This window comes from Ascidia mentula, chromosome 7, assembly GCF_947561715.1.
Source record: "Ascidia mentula chromosome 7, kaAscMent1.1, whole genome shotgun sequence".
NCBI classification, from domain to species: domain Eukaryota; kingdom Metazoa; phylum Chordata; class Ascidiacea; order Phlebobranchia; family Ascidiidae; genus Ascidia; species Ascidia mentula.
The window spans coordinates 2,314,850-2,333,122 of NC_138572.1; the positions used below are offsets into that span (position 1 = coordinate 2,314,850).

The 18,273-nt window shown below is 40.7% G+C and overlaps 3 protein-coding genes across 3 annotated transcripts in view; all 3 read right to left on the reverse strand.

Moving 5' to 3' along the window:
- Nucleotides 1-10,184, reverse strand: part of LOC145909227 (protein bicaudal C homolog 1-like) — a 30,214-nt gene extending 20,030 nt beyond the window's left edge. Inside the window, exons 1-3 of the mRNA XM_082996557.1 lie at nt 9,426-10,184; nt 8,364-8,410; nt 8,181-8,250 (exon numbers count right to left, since the gene is read on the reverse strand). Coding sequence (XP_082852683.1) covers nt 8,181-8,250; nt 8,364-8,410; nt 9,426-10,089 — 781 coding nt within the window. The 5' untranslated portion in view covers nt 10,090-10,184. The remainder of the gene's footprint in view (nt 1-8,180; nt 8,251-8,363; nt 8,411-9,425) is intronic.
- A 563-nt stretch (nt 10,185-10,747) lies between these two features.
- LOC145908926 (guanine nucleotide-binding protein G(o) subunit alpha-like) lies at nt 10,748-13,507 on the reverse strand. The gene is made up of 7 exons (XM_082996245.1): nt 13,427-13,507; nt 12,857-13,069; nt 12,137-12,217; nt 11,772-12,011; nt 11,227-11,358; nt 10,975-11,106; nt 10,748-10,900 (listed from the first exon to the last, which is right to left on the reverse strand). Exons 1-7 carry the CDS (start codon nt 13,505-13,507, stop codon nt 10,748-10,750), a joined length of 1,032 nt encoding a protein of 343 aa, XP_082852371.1.
- A 708-nt stretch (nt 13,508-14,215) lies between these two features.
- LOC145908597 (uncharacterized) lies at nt 14,216-16,511 on the reverse strand. The gene is made up of 4 exons (XM_082995903.1): nt 16,160-16,511; nt 15,282-15,349; nt 14,918-15,029; nt 14,216-14,532 (listed from the first exon to the last, which is right to left on the reverse strand). The coding sequence occupies exons 1-4, from the start codon at nt 16,266-16,268 to the stop codon at nt 14,462-14,464; spliced, it is 360 nt and encodes a 119-aa protein (XP_082852029.1). The 5' UTR covers nt 16,269-16,511; the 3' UTR covers nt 14,216-14,461.
- Between the last annotated feature and the right edge of the window lie 1,762 nt (nt 16,512-18,273).

The window sequence follows — 18,273 nt, forward strand, 5'->3', positions numbered from 1 at the left end:
TTCTCTCAAATAAATACTGCTTGCGATACGGTTCTTGATCAGGATACCTTTGGTACTACCAGGGCCAGCTTTGTATTATTATTCTACCATACATTGTGTAAACAAGATTCATCTATGCCTTCTGTCGCCTTTTCGAGCGATTAGATAATGAAGTGCGACATTTTCTCCGTATTTGCCATGACAAGTGGGGATGAATTTGTTTCACATGGATAACGAGATGAAAAGAAAACAATATCACAACTTTTAAATAACCTCATTTCTCGTACAGGTTACACGCCCACAACACGCCCACAAAGACTTGATTGATCAATCATTCTTCCATCCTTGAGTCAAGTAAAATCACCCGTTAATGGCGCGTTTATGTTTTTGCGTCTTATCATAGGGAAAATTCATGAGGTCGTCGTTTGTGCGTTTACGACCGATATTCGAAACGAACGACATAAAGATCGACATGTTACGACCCAATGGCAACATATTTGTGCAAGCGGGCTTTACTGTTGGATTTAGGACATAAATTTACGTTCATAGCGTTTGAGCATAATTACACAGACTGTATGGGACTGTTGTGCATCTGTTCAACCAAAAATTCCAAACAATAAAGACTGTTTATTTAAAATATATGCGTTATAGCCACCTTCTTCGGGACAGCAACACTTGAACAAATAAACAAAGCGATTCAGGAAAGGCGTTTTTCAATATGTTTACAATCTCAGTTGCACTAAAGCATCACATTCCGCAGAAAGCTAATTGACTCACTTGCTTGGTCGCCACGCTTGACTGGGCGCGTATTATCGCGTTACGCATGAGTTCAGGCGTGCACTGCGTCAAAACGGTGCAAATTAAAAGTATTTTAGATGAGTCTTGTTTTATGTGGAATGATTACGAAGACAGATACCTGCGCTTGGTTTAACACATACATTAACAGAAATATTTGCGTGCACGATCATTCGGAAACATTGTATTACCAGGGTTACCATTTTAAGACAAAATCAAAGATCTAAGTCTGCATTGAATAAGAACGTCAATAAAATAGCATCAATTTCGTTGCCACAATTAAAATCATTCAATGCTGAGTTCTTATAAAGCTGCAACCCAATGCAAAGATATCGTTGGTTGGCGACGTGCAATGCGTTGGTTATTTAATACCCTGCGCGATTATTTGGGTAAGGTTTATATATATATACACGTGTATATCGACTTTAGAATAACACAGAAAATAATGAATGTGTACAAAAGCTAAAAACCAGAATAGCTGGGAAACAGGTGCCCGAATATTGGAAACAGTACATAACTAACATCTAGCTCAGGCAATTAATCCACGGACTATTTAAATCAGTCGCATAAAAAAAGCACAAAACGGAAGCGATTGATTTTTCTTTGAGTGATGATGACAGGAGCAAGGTTCAAACTTGAAAGAAACATTTCAAGTAAATTTGTGTTTTAAATTGCAAAATAATGTCATAACAAAATGTGTATCTATGTTCTAGGGCCCCAATTGGCAAAGATACGCCCGTATTTAAAAAAGGAGTGAGTGAAAATGTACTTAAAGCGGCAAAAAGAAGATAATCGTTGCCACTCCTAACGTCCAGGTGTCACGGCGTAGAAAGAGCACTTGGACGCACCGAATGGCAATTTTGTTTTTGTTTTGCAAAGTGCGTCATCACATCTGCGACGAATAGGTCTGTTGTTTTGCGTCCGGCTTATACCACGTGACTCCAATTTGCGCCAATGACGATGGCACTCGACCGACGGAGGGAGCGTCCGCAGGTGTACTTGAGAGCATGACAAATAACTTACGCGTCGCTTGGTTCTACTTTTTGGGATACCTTTGCAACATTGCATAGGTCAGAGGCGATAATATAAATTAGCAACATTGTGCCAAGACAAAGTACAAAAGATTTACCGTGTTGCAGGGATCAAAATGTCAATGCATACTGATGACCTTTCCGAAAATATCTACACCAAATGTACACCTGGGTGATATTAATAGCCATCAACGGGCTTCGGTCTTTGTATTGCTGCGGAACAGGCGATTTGGGCAGCCACCAAAACAGTGCTCGCTTTGAAAGGCGGATATACGAGGCTAAATCGAACACACCAGAGTTATATTTGAATACAATCGATGAAGGCCTAGCGGGCATGCCACGGAAACTATCAACAAAGCGAGAAAATGACTCATTGGAAGACTGCAAACTACTGCGATATTAACACGTAGCAAAACGATCACGGATACGGCGCGAAAAACATTAGTGAGAGGTCCACGCCGCAGTCATGGGCCCTAACTTTCAATAGGGACGCGAAAGTCGAGTGCTTCGCTCTGCACAACAGGACTGCCAACACAGAACGTGCGGTTGCGTTTGTCACGCTCGTCACCGTGGCAACCGACACACGGCCAATGGAGCGTGACGACTGCAAGGGCGCTTGTTCACCACTCAAGCCGTAGGTGCCGAAATCGGGTTCAATTCTTTTCGATCCTGGGCATTGTTGAGGTCGTATTGGCTGTCTTGCCGCCATATCGGCTGCTGTAGATTTGAGTTGGTTCCTTCGGTATGGATGAGGAATGCGCGTCAGGCACGTTTACGACCGGGGAAAATATTTATTAACTGAAACCTTTGTTTTATTGAGGCGGCGATACCTGCCCATAAAATGACTCCCGTCGACGCCTTGTACGCAAAGTGAAAGTCTGAGCGGAAATATAACTTAAAATTCCAACAGGACCGCGACTTATCGATCAGCAGTTTTAAGACTTGACCTGTTTGTGTGGTTTATGCTCTTAATCAGCCGAATTTAGCTGTAAAGTAAATCCGCCCCACATGCTATACGTTTTACTGTGTTTTGTGCGACAGAAAGGATACAAGTACATTTGTGTATGTATTATATTATGAATAAAAATTCCGGGAGAACAATATTCGTGCTTTTACAGGTTATAAAACTGCCCGATGTAAAAAAAAGCCTTCATACACCAACCACTGTGTCAATGTCATTCATACAATTAACAAATGTCCGCAACAAATCTGGTCAACAATAGCCTGTTCGCTGTTTATCGTCCAAGAGCTGTTATCTCCATAAGCATATCAATTTTTCTTTGCATTTTTAGGGGGCATTTTTATGAATGCAACATTCGTAAGAAGAAAACTAATACTGTCCGGTGACTCAAGTCATTTCAGTGGCAAATTATGCAACTTGACACCGCAATTTGCCTCAAGTGCGGAACAATCGACGACCGAATGGCCACTTAGCACACAATAGCTGCCGTTAGGAAGCCAGTAATATTTGAGACTGAACCAAGTTAGCATGATTCTCCAATCTGCTCCGTTACCACAAAATAACACCCATATTCACAACTTTTACTGCTTTTTACGCGACGATAGTTGATTGAGGAACGATTGTTACAGTCGTTTATAGCGCATTTTACCACGTAACGCGTTGTTTTATGAAGTCATCAACGTTTAACAGGCGTTTCCTGTAACCGAATTCCGTAACTGTTACCTCGCTTACAGCGGGTATGGCTAATATTTAGACAAACCTCGCAGAGCACCCGTTGATCACAGAATGTGGGCAAAAAAACAGGTAAACAGTTGCCTTAATGATGGCTTTTTGAATGCATTCAGGGCATGCTTTGCACAATAGCACAGAACCGAATTAGGAAAGTACTACAAGCACACGATCAATTTCCAATCCACAACGGCGATAGTCAAATTGATTGCAGGATACGACGCTTAATTTGAATTTCACCGCTTACGTGAGCTATGTGTGTCCCTTATCAACGAAGCTAAGCGTGCTTACGCGACGTTAATCCTACTGTGCCGCAGTTTCCTTGAGCGCTTGCGCCTTAGGACAAAAAACAATGTGATGCAAGTTTTTTGCGAAGTCCGAACCGCAGCAGATAAACGGGACACGAATCGTGATTATTATGATTAACGTTGTGTACGCGTGAGCGAGCGGTTTATATTGAATGTAAATTAGCCGCTTTAGGCGATTTTCAATGCAATATACGGTGTTTGTGTGCACGTGAATTGCTTGCATAACATTTTTTTCGATTTCAAAAGCATGTCAACTCATTGCAAAAAAAAACAGAACGCAGAACTTTTAATTGAAATCGCTAGCGCAGACAATCGTCAACTGTTTGTGAGTACCGTTGGACACGAAAAAGAAGGAATAACTTTTTCTGAAGCAGTGTCGCAAAAGAAAACATGTAAATGCAACCGCTCTGCGAACAACAACGAACACAAACCTTAAAAAGTTTCTATCAGGATAAAACTACGGGCGTGCACACCCAGAGGCAAGAATATCTTGCAAAACTTGCAAATTATGATTCGTTCTTTGCAAGTTTGCAACAGCAGGCATTGGACAGCTTATATAAGACGAGTAAATTTGCGACTGTATTGAAGAATAAATCCTGTCAGTCGGAACGAACCATACCAGTGGGTAATAATGAGCATGGGATAGAAGAGCAATAGAAAAAGGCAACTAAAAGTGGCCAACGATAAACTAGTTACATCATCGCTGCAGCAGCCAAGGGAACACAAAGGGCATTACGTCACCTGCATTCACTTTCACCGAAGCGAGAAGCGGAGACGGCGGAAAAAGTCGTTGAAAAGGCGATCGGCAGTGGAGGACAAGTGGATTAAAAGGGTGAGATGTATCCCTCCTTCTACTCTCTTAAACAAAGACCTGACGTTATCGATTAATCTACGGCAGTGCAGGACGTATTGCGATTGGTTTGAGTCGGCCTCGGGCGTGAGGGAGCTGCCCACGGTGCCTGTACATCGTGTGCAATGAGTTTTGGAGGCATTCCTTTAGCTTGAGTCATGTTATGTTCGACCCTTGGTTTTGGGGAAGGAAAACAGGTGTAGTATCACCAAACTTGGGATGATATCTACTATGTCCTTCAAACCAAAAAAACCTTAGCGTTGTAGCTGCGATCATGTTCAGATACTCGATTTGAACGCCAGTCTCTCCCTACTAGAATTACAGTGTAACCCGGGCATAATAAATCTTGTCGTATTTCACCCGCAAATTTATCTTGTTTTGCGGTGTTTCCATAGACGTGGATAACGTATTGCATGCGGACGGTCGTGGAAGCAATATTGGACTGATGACCGGGAAAAGTGGTTGGTGCCAAAAATTTACAGGATTTTTGGTTTACCGGTTGAAGAAAAGTCGATTTTCAGTCCAAATAAAATCACGTTTTGCGTTTGTCAGAAATGCTTCCGGTGAGAAACTTGTGTCGTTACATCTAATGCAGATGTGCACAAGATCCTTGTGTCTCTCAAGATTAAGATTGAAAAATCCTAATTGCTTGATGTGTTAGTTTGTTTAGATCGAACTTGCACGTATCAGGTAGCCCGAAGCTATTTACATCAACCACTGCCATCGTTTTGAGGAACAAACAATTGGAGAGATTTTATTATGCAACATACGGCAGCGTGTGGAAAACATATTTCATTGAAAACGATTTTCGCATTGTTTCGGAATCACAAACAAATCAAAACGACCATAACTTTGTCAAAACCAAAGCAAACAGAATTATCAGACCGACCATACCGTGAATCAATTAGTATAAATATTTCCATTCAGTTAAAATATGGAACTGTGGTCGTTACATAGGTAAGAATCAAATCCCCATCCTGGTAAACAAAAACCGTAAACACGCCGCCCACAACACGATCATCCTACTCATCGCAACAGGCCAAGCCATTGGTTCTGTATCGTCGTGCCAAAAGGCACAGCCAGGTGTTATGTTACAGGGACACAGATGCGATTTAGGTTCAGAACGGTCAGCTCCTAGTGTCATAACGCCACAACAGAACGCCTACAATCGGCTCGCGTTACCAACACGTTGAAACAAGCATGGGGTCGCAGAACACAGCGAGACATCAAAGCAAATGCCCGGCTTGGAAAGACTTAATTGTGGTCTCAGGCTGAAGGGCTTCGATCCTAAGGTTGATGTTTTCTGGCTGCGGTGGAAACCAGTGTATACCACCCGTTGTGTGCCAGGTGCTGATGACCCGCCGTTTCCGTAGACTTGGATAAAGTATTGGAGACATAAGGCCCCAAAAACCAACGTGATTGATGCCCAGAATTTACTTTGTTTTGGGTAAAAGTCCAGGCTTACAAGCAAACATAAGAAATTTGTAGATTGTTAAGAAACACATATATTGCCCGACCTCTTTCCGCATATAACACATAAATAATTCTTTTTCACGAACTTGCATATTTTAGCTCCTTATACCAAAAGATACATCACCCCAGGCCTAAATCAACACGGTTTCTCTACACTAAAATGTCACGTTTCCCAGATTGAAGGTGGATTTCTAATGATGGTGGATTCGTGAAGAGAGTATCAGTTACAGAGGTGCGATAAATGACCGCCGACGCTGACACTCTCGTTGCTTTGTGTGCAAACAAGTACGAAACAATGGCTATCACCGACCAAAAATGTCGTCCAAGCAATCGAGGATGCCAAACGGAAGTCTAAACTGTCGGACAATGGCGTAAAAGCGATTGGCATCAAGTGTGATTAAGTGAAATTCCGCGCGAGGTGCTCTATAGATCACTAAAAGTACAAATTTATTGGAGTAATTTTTGTTGTATTTAATGGAAGAGTCCGTTTGTGTTAAACTTGGAAACACATATTTCGCCCCATCTTATCGTGTATAGAATAGGTAACATCGTGAAATGGCAGATTTGATCCACCTAACAATCAATGTGAGTAATGATTGACAATTATCGGCACAGTGTGCTATCACTTTCAAGGGCGACTGGCAAAAATGAACGCCCAAATGCAACACACCAACAACACTTACGTCATGGAAAAGTTTTAAATAAATCACAGATGAATTTTAAAATTAGAGACTTAAAACGCCCCAAACAGTTTCGTATCAGACATTTTAATCCACAGACATAAAACACGCAACCAAAACCTTCTTGACGTCTGTTTACATGCCCGAGACAGATCATCGAATAAGATTAGCCACGAGCTGTACGAGGCCTTGATGCCAAGGACGACTGAGCCAGATTCCTGGGTTCAAACAGGAATCGCTACTTGAAGATAGCTGAAGTAGCCCAAAAACCAACAAAGGATTAAATCATACTTGACTGCTACTGTTGGAACTGTGTTGTAGGCCTGTAGCGTTCACTGGGCTTCGTTTTAGGAACTTGCATTCTACTAATTAGTGATGTAGATGAATTTTGTTTTTGGAAGAAATCAAAAGATTACAGCTCGATGGAGCAAAATGGCTCTTAGCCCGCAGTTCAGTCATACAATTAGTCCATATTTAAAAGAAAATACTCCAACAGAATGCAATTCACGCAACTATCAAACCAAAGTAAAATCGTTTGACGTGAGTGTTTTTGTAACATTTACTACAATGCAATCCGGACGTTTTACTAAACACGAGTCATTGTATTACGCTATGTTCACACCCTACGAATACTTCAAGAACACGCCGGTCCAGCCACGCACTCTGCATTTAACAAGTTACACATGACATCATCCGACCACTAGCTACACGTGGTTTTAGGGAGCGGCCAATGTACGTGCGCTAAGATGCTCCGGAAAGGCCAAATTCGCAACTCGAGGGCATAATTTGCAGGCGCAAGGCGCTATTGAAATTGTATTCACCCGAGGGTAAACAACAAGATTTAGACGTCTAACAACTGCCAGGAACGGATGACGATAATTACTACCTGGCAACTCAAATTTCCAACCTTTTTCACTGTTGCGCAGTGCTTGCAAATTACAGGTACCTGCACCCGATTGTTGGTGCGGTAATTGAGGCCTTACGACACGTTTTCTTGCCAGGAGAGGTGACAATGCTACGAAAGGAAAGTTTCCAACACGGGGATGTGGTTTTCTTGCAAGAAGAACCTATTACAATGGCTTGCTTATGTGTCGGAGATGTGATATTATCTCATCTATACACCGCAGCAAAACAAGCGGTTTTCCTACAAGGAAAGCTGCGGTAAAAATGTACAGGTGACCTTTTTTAAAAACCTTCGCAAACAAACAGTGCGGTTGCAAAGCTTGGTCAAGTATGGGGAAACAAAGTGCAGAAAGCAAATACCTTTGGACTTCCAAATACCCCAAAACCAAACTTCAAAATTCCTTACAATTGCGCAAGCGAGGATAATTGACAATGAAAACATTTGACCGGTCGAAGAAATCATTCCCTTACCTTTCTTTGACTTGGCTCCGATTTTCAATTTTTCTGGCCACGTTATTTCAGTGTTAGTTTCTTTTTGAATCTGATGAGAAATTAGATGTGTTACAAGCTGTCCATTTGTTTGTCTGTAGTTTTAGGGTGGCTTATAATGCAACGGTAAGACACAAAAATTGTAATGTAAAATTCGTGTTTTACCGAGTCAAAGAAGTCCTTGGCCGTTTGTCCTTTTCCATCAGTAGCAGCTGCAATACAAGTCAGAAATCAATCTATTGTGCCTTATCACAACAAAGTACAGAAGCATCAGTTAATTCACCAAATATACTGGAAGGCACAAAGGTTACCATGACTTGCTTACTACTGTGTGATGGCTGGTTGGTTAAAGAACTAAATAGTTACTTTAAATGGTTACTATAAGTATTTGAGTTATATGCGCAAAAGAGCCATAATAGTCTGCAGACAGGTGTATTTGAGTTAGCTGTGTAAATAGTGTTTTTTTACCATAAATTAATGATTTGTGCTGATCATTACACAATACAAACCACTAATGTATAATAAAATATTACAGTACAGTAGAAGGGTATATACACAAGAAATGTAGTTGAACTAAAAGCAAATTTGTGAGTCAAAACTTGTAAACAGTCACTTTCTTACACAGCTGGAAGACTGTTAAAGACACATAGTTTTACACTTAGCAATATCCCGTTGAAACATAAGTCACCCTGTTGTGTCTACAGCTCATTCTTTGTGGGGTGAACACTAAATCGGCCATAACCACACATTTAATTCATTTCTTGTCTTCAAACCGTACAGTGATATAAGGTTACTCGGCTAAACAAAAGCCCCTTTGTGAGTGGAAATTTTAAGAATAGCCATTTTGGTTTCCCACAACATATCCACTTTTGAAAAGTGATTGAATGTGTGGCTTAAGGATTCTATTCTGTATATAATAATAGACTGTACAAAAATGATATAGTTTCAAGTTTTGCAAGCTAATACATCATGTAGCATGTTAAGTACATAATTTTTTTTAACATTTATGGCTTTTAAAACTTTTTTAAACCTAAAAAATAGAGTCGTACACCTAATCAATAACTAAATAATCCACATTCCGTCATTTTTCATGGTTTTCTTCACCAGTTAACCATACAGGCAAAATGACACTTAAAAAATATGAAGAGACATAACAAGCTTGAAGTTGAACAAAAATTTTTTGTCAATACAGAATGATTGTAAGTATCTTATATAGCGTTATCCCACCTTGCAACATTTGTTCCAATTTTCTCCTATCAACACGGAATCTATCCTCCAGCCACTCTGGATCATGAACAACATCCTCATCACCTGGTGTAGAATTTTCATCTTCTTCTTTAGATTCTTCACTTGGAGGTCTTTTTGGCGAATCGTGAACATCTTCCTTAATTTTCTGTACCTTTACTTCAGCAGATGGTGTGTCTGTTTGGGTATCATCGTGTCCAGGACTCTGGGGGGTGTTTACCTTACTGTTATTGTCAGTAGATGAAACAACATTAATCTCTGGCTGGCTGCTTAGATTCTGTGAAAGCGACCCATCTGCCGACAATTCTGATGGTTGGTTCTTAATGCCTGGTTCATTTAAATCAGTTGTTTCTGATCTTTCAACCAACTTTTTGCCCTCCTCATAATGTTCTAGAGACTGTGCTGGCATTGGTGATGTCAGCTCTTTTGCACAACTGCTCTTGTTGTTGTTATTATTATTGTTGTTTAGGTTATGATTTTTGTCCAGCGGTGGACAGCTTTTGTGATTAGGGCTGAAGAAAATGGGTTCTTGCGCAGACTGAATGCCTGCAGCTGTCGTCGGGCGTTGGTCGCCTGTGATCACGCTTTCGTCGGTACTGCTCCAAGCAGGCTTTTCGTCGTATAAATTGCAAGAATTCACCGCCATCGAAATAGCTGTGTCAACTGGCAATGCACGAGGGCATGTTGCGCCGTGCCACCCTTCTACCACATAATGACTACACTACTGTGAGCCGCGCTAACAATCACAACGCACTCGAAGCGATAATGAAATAGGGAAAAACAACGAGAGAGCTTTTTTCTCTGTTTACACGTAACGCTTTATCCGGTGCGCCAGAGGCAAAGGTGTATTTTATCGTGATATTTGTCGATATGTTTTGCACATCTGTTGTTTTGACTATGTTATAACTTTAGAAAAACATATTTTACACGTTTGGCGCTGCTTTGTCGAATAGAAAGTTTAAACTGACAAAATGGGTTCTGAATTTCGTTGAAAAGAGAGTAAATATATGTATAGTGGTTTGGTGGAACAGATACCGCAGAGGGGGGAGCGCTATGATAGAACATATATACAATTACCGCCCAGTGCCGGTCTTAAGAAATGTAGGTCCTGATTGGAAAAATGAATGCGAGTCTCTCTAAAATCATAGCAAAAAAACCTTTGAAAGCAACGAAAGCGTAAGTACTGCAATATATACGTTTTAATCTTCAAACGAAACGTTTCCGTAAAGCAAAGCAACAAAAACGAAAAACTGTCACCTAATAGCACAATTTTCATCACAACGAAGTTACAATTGAAAGTAATTTTACAAAGGATCAATATTTTCCAATTGATGTTGCACCACAGCAGAAGCAAATTGTTCGAAAGTTGTGCCAACTTTTTTCTTGTCAATGTTGCACGTAACGTGAAAGTAAACGTATCGTTCTTTAGACGTGTCTAAGTTGTTTTGGTACTGTAGCTGGATAAAAAGTAAATCAATAATAAACTGAAACACTATCATGGTGCAAACGTAAGTAAAGTTTGCAAATTTACCTTTACGAAGTTGAAGGCCTCATTAAATTTATCCGGTCCGTTGTAGTTTTTAAAGCAGTCGGAAAGTGGAACAAACTTGAGTAATTTTTCAAACAGATCTGACTTGTTAAACAGTAATATGAGGTGTTTTTTCTGAAAAGAAAATTCTACATTATAAATATTTTCTTATTGAATTAGGCTACATTCAGTCTGTAGCTGCACTTTTTCTGTCATGTTAGTCCTTTGGATTTAAACGGAAGCCAAGTTACCCACCTGTAAAGGCCTTTGATTAACAGTACGTCGGAAAAGCTCCAAGCTTTCATGCATACGATTTTGATGTGGTTCCTCCAAGATAGTTTCGTTATAACCGCTTAGAGACACGCAGTACACAATAGCTGTGACGTCCTAATGAAAATAGTACCCCAGATAAAACATTTCGATAAAACTGAATAAAAAAAACTAAATTTAACAGTTAAATATAAGTAGCAACGTTCCATGCAATAGCACGATTACTATAGGATCGCCCCACTTCGCAGATCTTTATTCAACGATCACAGCTAGCTATCCAATAGTGGTAGAGATCCCCCACATGTGGAGGTTGCCTGGCTAAGTAGTGCACACGCACACACACTAGTGTATCTTGACCACAATATACCCCGCTAAACCGCTGAGCTCCCGTAACTTAATCAGTAGAGCGTTGGGCCTATCGTAAGTTCGAACCTCATATGGAACCGACTTGTCAGGGAAGATTAACTGATCTAGCTAAGCTATACAATGCCTGGGCTGCTATGCCAGTAAACTTAAATACAAACACGCACGGTAAAGCATGTTTTCCACTTGCGCCTTTCGTGACGTTGTCCTCCAACATCTGTGATACGAAATGTATGACCCTGATGCGATAACCAGGATTCATTAATTCCAGTCGTAGCACGGCGTGTCCTTATTAAATCTTCGTTGCTAGGAACGTAGTCCTCACCAAAAATTCTCACTACATTGTGGCTGTGATAGATGCAAGGATCAAATGTTGCAGAATGATAACCGTCGTCCTTGAAACAAGTCTGGAAAAACAAAGAAACATTTCTGCATAAAGCATTGCTCCAACAGTACTGCAAGAGGAAGAATTGTTATTGGCAATAAAGTGCTCATAAATTACGCGTTTGTATAGAAGGTCACATGATCTCACCTGAATAAATTCAAGGTCATATATACCAGTCAATATCTTTAGTTGCATGGATATTTCCTTACATTGCACCAAGTCTTTCACCTAAGTATTGAATATCTGTTTGTTAACGAAACGAACAAACTGGGACATGTCTAGACGATCCGATATATTGCAGGAAATGGAGCGTTGTGCAAATTTTTACATTGTCAAACATTGATATCTTTTATAATCTATACGAATATGAATCTCAATATGATCGTAGTAGTTTTACTCAGCTACTATAGATACGGTATCGATCGACAGCCTACCAGGGTGGCTTGGTTCACCGATCCGGTGTTGTTTATTGTTTTTTCATCAATATGATTGTATTACCGGCACACAAATATCAAAAATCGTATTACACAAATTGATTGGGTACAAAATACTTGGAGTTAATTACTTTAAATATGAAATCTAATCTAATATGCTATTATTCAGCATGCGTAGTTTATGAAGCCTTGAACAGCTACACCTAATGATTGTAATGGAATATTAGCTTTAGCTTTCATATTTAAAATCATATATTATTGTTACTAATCGGCATAATTTTATTTTTGTCAGCAAATCAATTAAAAAGCATGGATTAATTCGTTTGGTGACATATTTGGTTTAAATATACGAACGTTATTTTTATGCGAAGTTTTAAACCGTTACATCACTGGTCATCATTGATACAATAGCAGAAGCTTTTCTAACCCATACCTGCTTATTAAGATGGTCAACAAGTTCAGTGTTATCCGAAATCCTTATCATGTGTTTTACCAATGTTACAGTGTCCGCACAAATCCGTTTTCGAATCGGTTCTACAGCAAGTCTTCGGGTTCTCTCCGAAGGTCCTTCTGAGTAAATGGTTAAAAGTTGCTGCAGGAACGTTGACTTTCCTGAGCCCTCCGCTCCAAGCAGAAGTAAGCTTATCTGAAGTTAGAGCATGGAAAAGTTGTAGAAGAAACAACTTTAGGACGCATTCAATTTTTAAATAAAATAATTCCAAAAATTGTTCGAAAGCTCTACACCAAATTTTATGTGAACATACTTTTTATTATCTGTTCTTTTTATAACAGGCATAAGCACTTCAAAGCTTTAACACGAGGGTATATGATGCCAAAATAAACTGTTAAATTTAAATACCAAATTACTCCTTAGTTTGGTTGCATGGCACCATTAAACATATTAATAGGTCAAATGCGCACCAACACATAGAAGCATATTTAAGTTTATGAAAGTTTTTTTGCGATAGCCTGTAACCACAGGAATGTTTCTGTATATTCATACCTGCTGATGAAGTTTTATTGGTTTTTCTATTAAATTCATGCTTTCCTCGGCACGCTGGTGCATACTTTTGCTTATGCCCATGGTATTTGCAAACCTCTTTGTCTCAAACTTGTACTGTTTAACATGAGCAAATGCCCACTTCGCTGCACGTATAGTTAGTTCAAATGAGGGCAAGCCAAAAAGAGGCTGTTCATTGACGACATACAATATGCACGACAAATTCCGGGTGTGGTAACTTGATGCTCGTGCCACCTGCTAGCGTATTCGTACCGATACCAATCCGATTAATTGAAAATGCCGTGCATTTTTCCCTGGAGATAATGAGTGAACATGCGGTATAGCTATCAGAAAAGTTTTTAAAGCTTTTTCTGGTAAAAGAGAGATAAGTATATCTGCTAGGTGGCGTCGTTGAGCCATATCAACAAAAAAATCAGCTAGTGGATGGGAGATTGGCAGCGTCGGTCAAGGTATATTTTATACACGTATACCATTGACAAACAACGCAGTTCAACAAGACATATGTAGTGTAATGTTTCTCGGCAGTCGGTCCTCGGGAAGTTTTTAATTTGCCATTTTTATATTTAATTTATTTCTTTTGCTGTAAAACGTGCATAATTTTTGCAATATTAAATATCTGTTTTTATTAATACGTGCATTTTATAACATTTTAGGTTGAATTTTACCAAATTACCGGACGGTAAAAGATATTTCGAAACTTCACTGAAGTGGCAAAAAGGTTAAGAACAACTGATAAACTCGCTTCTTTTCACAAACGACCAATCGCATCGCTTTTTGTAACGACATTTTATTGTCTCTTTGTAAAATAAATACAAGCGTTGACGGAGAAACACAAGAAAAAAACAAAATACAAAATGTATAACAGTGACTTTATCAATCAGACATAAATTACTCTACGAATTCCCGCGAGCACGATCACCACCTCTAAAGGTCTTGGGGTTACGCAAAAGCTCGGGGGAAAAATGTTCGCTATCTCCCTTTCGAGACAAAGAGAAAACAATTGTTTCAGCTTTTCGTTCACGCGAAATGCATCGTCACGTCTTGGACCGAACACACATTTTTCCGACAGAAGTTGCACTTGCGGCGGTCTGTGGAAAAAAACATTAGCGGTTTAATTATATGATTCGTCATGGAAAATATCTTTAGTGTCACGCTGCTATCCTCATAATAAGTTTTACATAGTTTACGTTATAAAGCTTTGAAATCTTCCAAACGAAACTTTTTCATAGTGCAGTGTGGTTAAATTCTTTCAAATGTTACGTTAAGTAACTTCGCCCTAAGCTATTAAAATGCTTCCATTCAGAAGTGCGCGAAAAAGGTGTAAACATTGTTACGCGGTTGGAACGTGATTTTTTTCCTTGCTACTTCCAAAAAATCTTGTTTACGAACACAAACATGCAAACAATTTCATTACTCTTCGTTTTATGAAGCTCATACGGTTTAATTACGGGAGGCAGACAACCGGCTGCTTACTTCTGGAATTCCTGTTGTAATCAGAGCAGTTTTCGACTTTGCAGTAAATATTCTGGCACTGGACAAGAATTCTAAACAGCGTGCACAGTCGCTTTTTCCTGGGGGGGCATTTCTGTAAACAAATGTGTTTTTTGCGTAACATTTTCAGTCATTACTCCAGCCACAAAGATCGGCATCGAAAAATGTTTTGACAACGTAAACATGAGCGGAATGAGTTCATCCAGACATAGATAACTATGTGGACAGAAAATACAGACTGGACACAAAAAATTTTTATTAGAAGATTGTTATCAACTACAGTAGACGGCGGGGCCTTGTAATTTACTGTATGTTATATGATGGCATGTTATTGTGAGTGATTTACCTTTCTGGGAAGCATGAACTGAATGTTCCGCCGGCTTCTTTCACCCATTTTGTACACTCTTGCGTTACCTAAAGTGAAAAAAAAACATGCACTTAGATTTGCTGATAAAGATTCAACCTAGTTTTACTCAAGGCGTGAAACTCGAATTCGACATCGCGATGCACCTGAGCTTGTCACAGTCGGATTCTATCGCAAAGTAAGCAATGATCAACGCGCAGATATGGATAATGGACCTACATGCTTTTTGTCATAAGGTGCGTCGCAGCCAAAAAATGTGCCTGTAATTTGCTGTGCAAAGTTTGCTTTCACAGTGTTTTAAATCGCAAGTTTGCTATGATTCGAAACGATGCAGGGTAAAGCGATACTCCAGGCGCTATCGGAAAATCTGAGTAACTTTAAAGGGCAAAAATGTTGCTTGCCCCTTGCTCCTTGCTGACGATAAAATTATCGACCCCGGAACGCATAGCGCAACCACGTTTACCCTAAAAGCGTTCTAATTCGAAGTGCAAGTGCACTTAGGAGTGCCCGATTTCAAGTCGCGCGGAAGGTTTGTTTTAAAAACGCAAACAAATGGCGAAGTTGTTTTGCCGACAGATTCCTTTGGATTATGTGGCTACAATTTTCGTTCCGGTGCGCGGAAATAGTTTTTCCACGGATGCTGTCGTCACGTCTTGTGGCCCTGGCGGATCGCGAGCAGTTTTTGGGGATTTAAGTTATATACAATTTGAAGGTGTTTTTTAATTAAATCGGGAAAGAACTCAAACAACGACTTGGAATGACTAAATATGTAAGACTTTTGTCTTTATGCAAACTGGACATAAAAATTTCGTCACCAAAGTGAAACTTTATTTGAAAACCGAAGAAAGGTCTTTAATTACCTTTGGTGCCGAGGGACCTGAAGCTTCTAGCGTCACTTTCAGTAGAAAACAAGATCACCCCCACGACAACGAGGATTGCAAACCATTTTGCGCAGTTGATGTAAGACATGTTTTCTTTGCCTTTTTACAGGTGTATGTATTTGCGTTATAATAATCTAAAAAGATAGTATTCTGGTTAGTCGTAAGCATTTCAGATAAACCCTTTCTAAACACAGGCAACATAGTATAAAGCTTCTTTGTTCCATTTTAAAGTTGCGCTTCTGTGTCATCTTTGCGGAATAAAAGCCACTTCAGCAAGCGCAGCTACCACCTTTTCTGCACAATTGACTTCACGTCCCTCGCCTTCGCTGAAAACTTACGGGTAAGGCTGCGCTCTCCTATTTATACTCGGGCCACGGGCCACGGGCCACGCTCGCCATTTGTTTTTCTCCTGTGGCTGGTGGTCTTTACTCGCCGAGCACAACAGCACCCCTTGTGTGCCTGGCGCGCTCTTTGAAGATCCTGTTGGCTGAGAGGGCATCCGAACCGTCTCATCGGCTCTTTCGGCATCTTCAAACTCTGTTAACGCTCTGCCGAGTATTCGATTGGTTCTTTGATCCAATTTTCATTCTCTTAGAGCAGGTCGGGCATTATGCTTGGACTAAGCACGCTTTTGGGCGTTTACTAAGACTGACAGTCGAGGTCGCCCCCGCAAAATGTGAAACCGTGGCCTCAGCCGCAGACGTGATTTTCGTGGCTTATTACGAAGAGCTACGAGCTTGGCTGTGTGACGTAAGCCCTCGTTTCACGCACGAGCGGGTCCGTAAACAGGTTATGAGCTTGCTATTTCGGGCGTCCGGTTGAGGTGACGGATGATGCTAAACAGAGGATTGGAACACACTAAGACGTAAAGGGAACACGTCGCTGATGGAGCCCTTACAGTAACATTGAACCATAACAACGTATTATGAAGCGTAATGCCAAACGTGCCTGGGAATTTGACCTCAGTAGCATTTTGGCCTTTATTTAGCCCTTGGCCTACGTGGCACCCTTGGCCTCCACAGTTGGTAAAGCGCGGTTTGACGTCACCAATGTCGTCACAAGGGCAACGTGCGGTGAAAACAAGGGGTCGTGGTAATGGATTGAAAGCAGGACGCCCAACAGTGATGTATTGTACCTCTTGGCAGGACAAATGTTTGTGTTCACGCTAATGGAAACACTTTAGAGTTGTACTAAGGCCTCGTTCCGTTGTCGTTACAAACACGTCTCCGTCGCAAAGTGCAGGTTATTGATTTTTTTGCTCATAATGGCTGTGCAAGGTTGCTCAACAAAGACATTATTCCACGAAATGCATGCTGGCTTCCATCCTAACGACCCTTGCGGTGCCATAAGCGGACACCGTACACCTTGCAAAAGCGCAATGTGCGCCATTGGAAATCAATTTTCCATTGAGCTTCAGCCAGCATTGTGCGTAATATCAATGAAACTAGTGACAATCGGTCGACCCTGTGGCATCTCAATTGCATCGCATGGTGGCCCGCCTCTGAAATTCGGAAATTCGCAGCGGGTCGTGAACCAAACTCTAAGCTCAGGAGACGCCCAAGTAATCGTCTTATCGCTTTCGCGCAGGGATCGGGTTGCGGAGCTTGGCCAGGACGTTTATCCTAAACTAGGGTCCAGTTACAACAAGTGGCAGGACCTAAGCTTTGATAATATCATTGTTGGGGTCTTGGTGAGTTCGTTTCTCTTGGACAGGTTGAAGTGTTTTGTTTTCGTGGCGATCCTCCTGGTGACCGTTTGTCATGACCTGGTGTAGACTTGGGACCGTGCGTCAGAAAGGGACGTTTAGCGTCGCCTGGGAACCATTAACATTATTGGACTTACGCACGGGGTAAGTCTCATCTGTTCGCGGTTGAACGCAAACAGCAGTTACTACGCGCAGAAAGCAATTTTCCTGTTTTGAGGCGAAATACGGATGACTTTGATGTTCTTATCATCTCACGAAAAGCTTGGGAATGTGTCGGTGATGCCGAAGAAACATGTTGAAGGATAGAAAACACTTGTATTTGGCATTTGCTGTTGTATCTGACGCCAATCTCGATAAACCAACGATGGAAACTTAACCGGAAATCGCT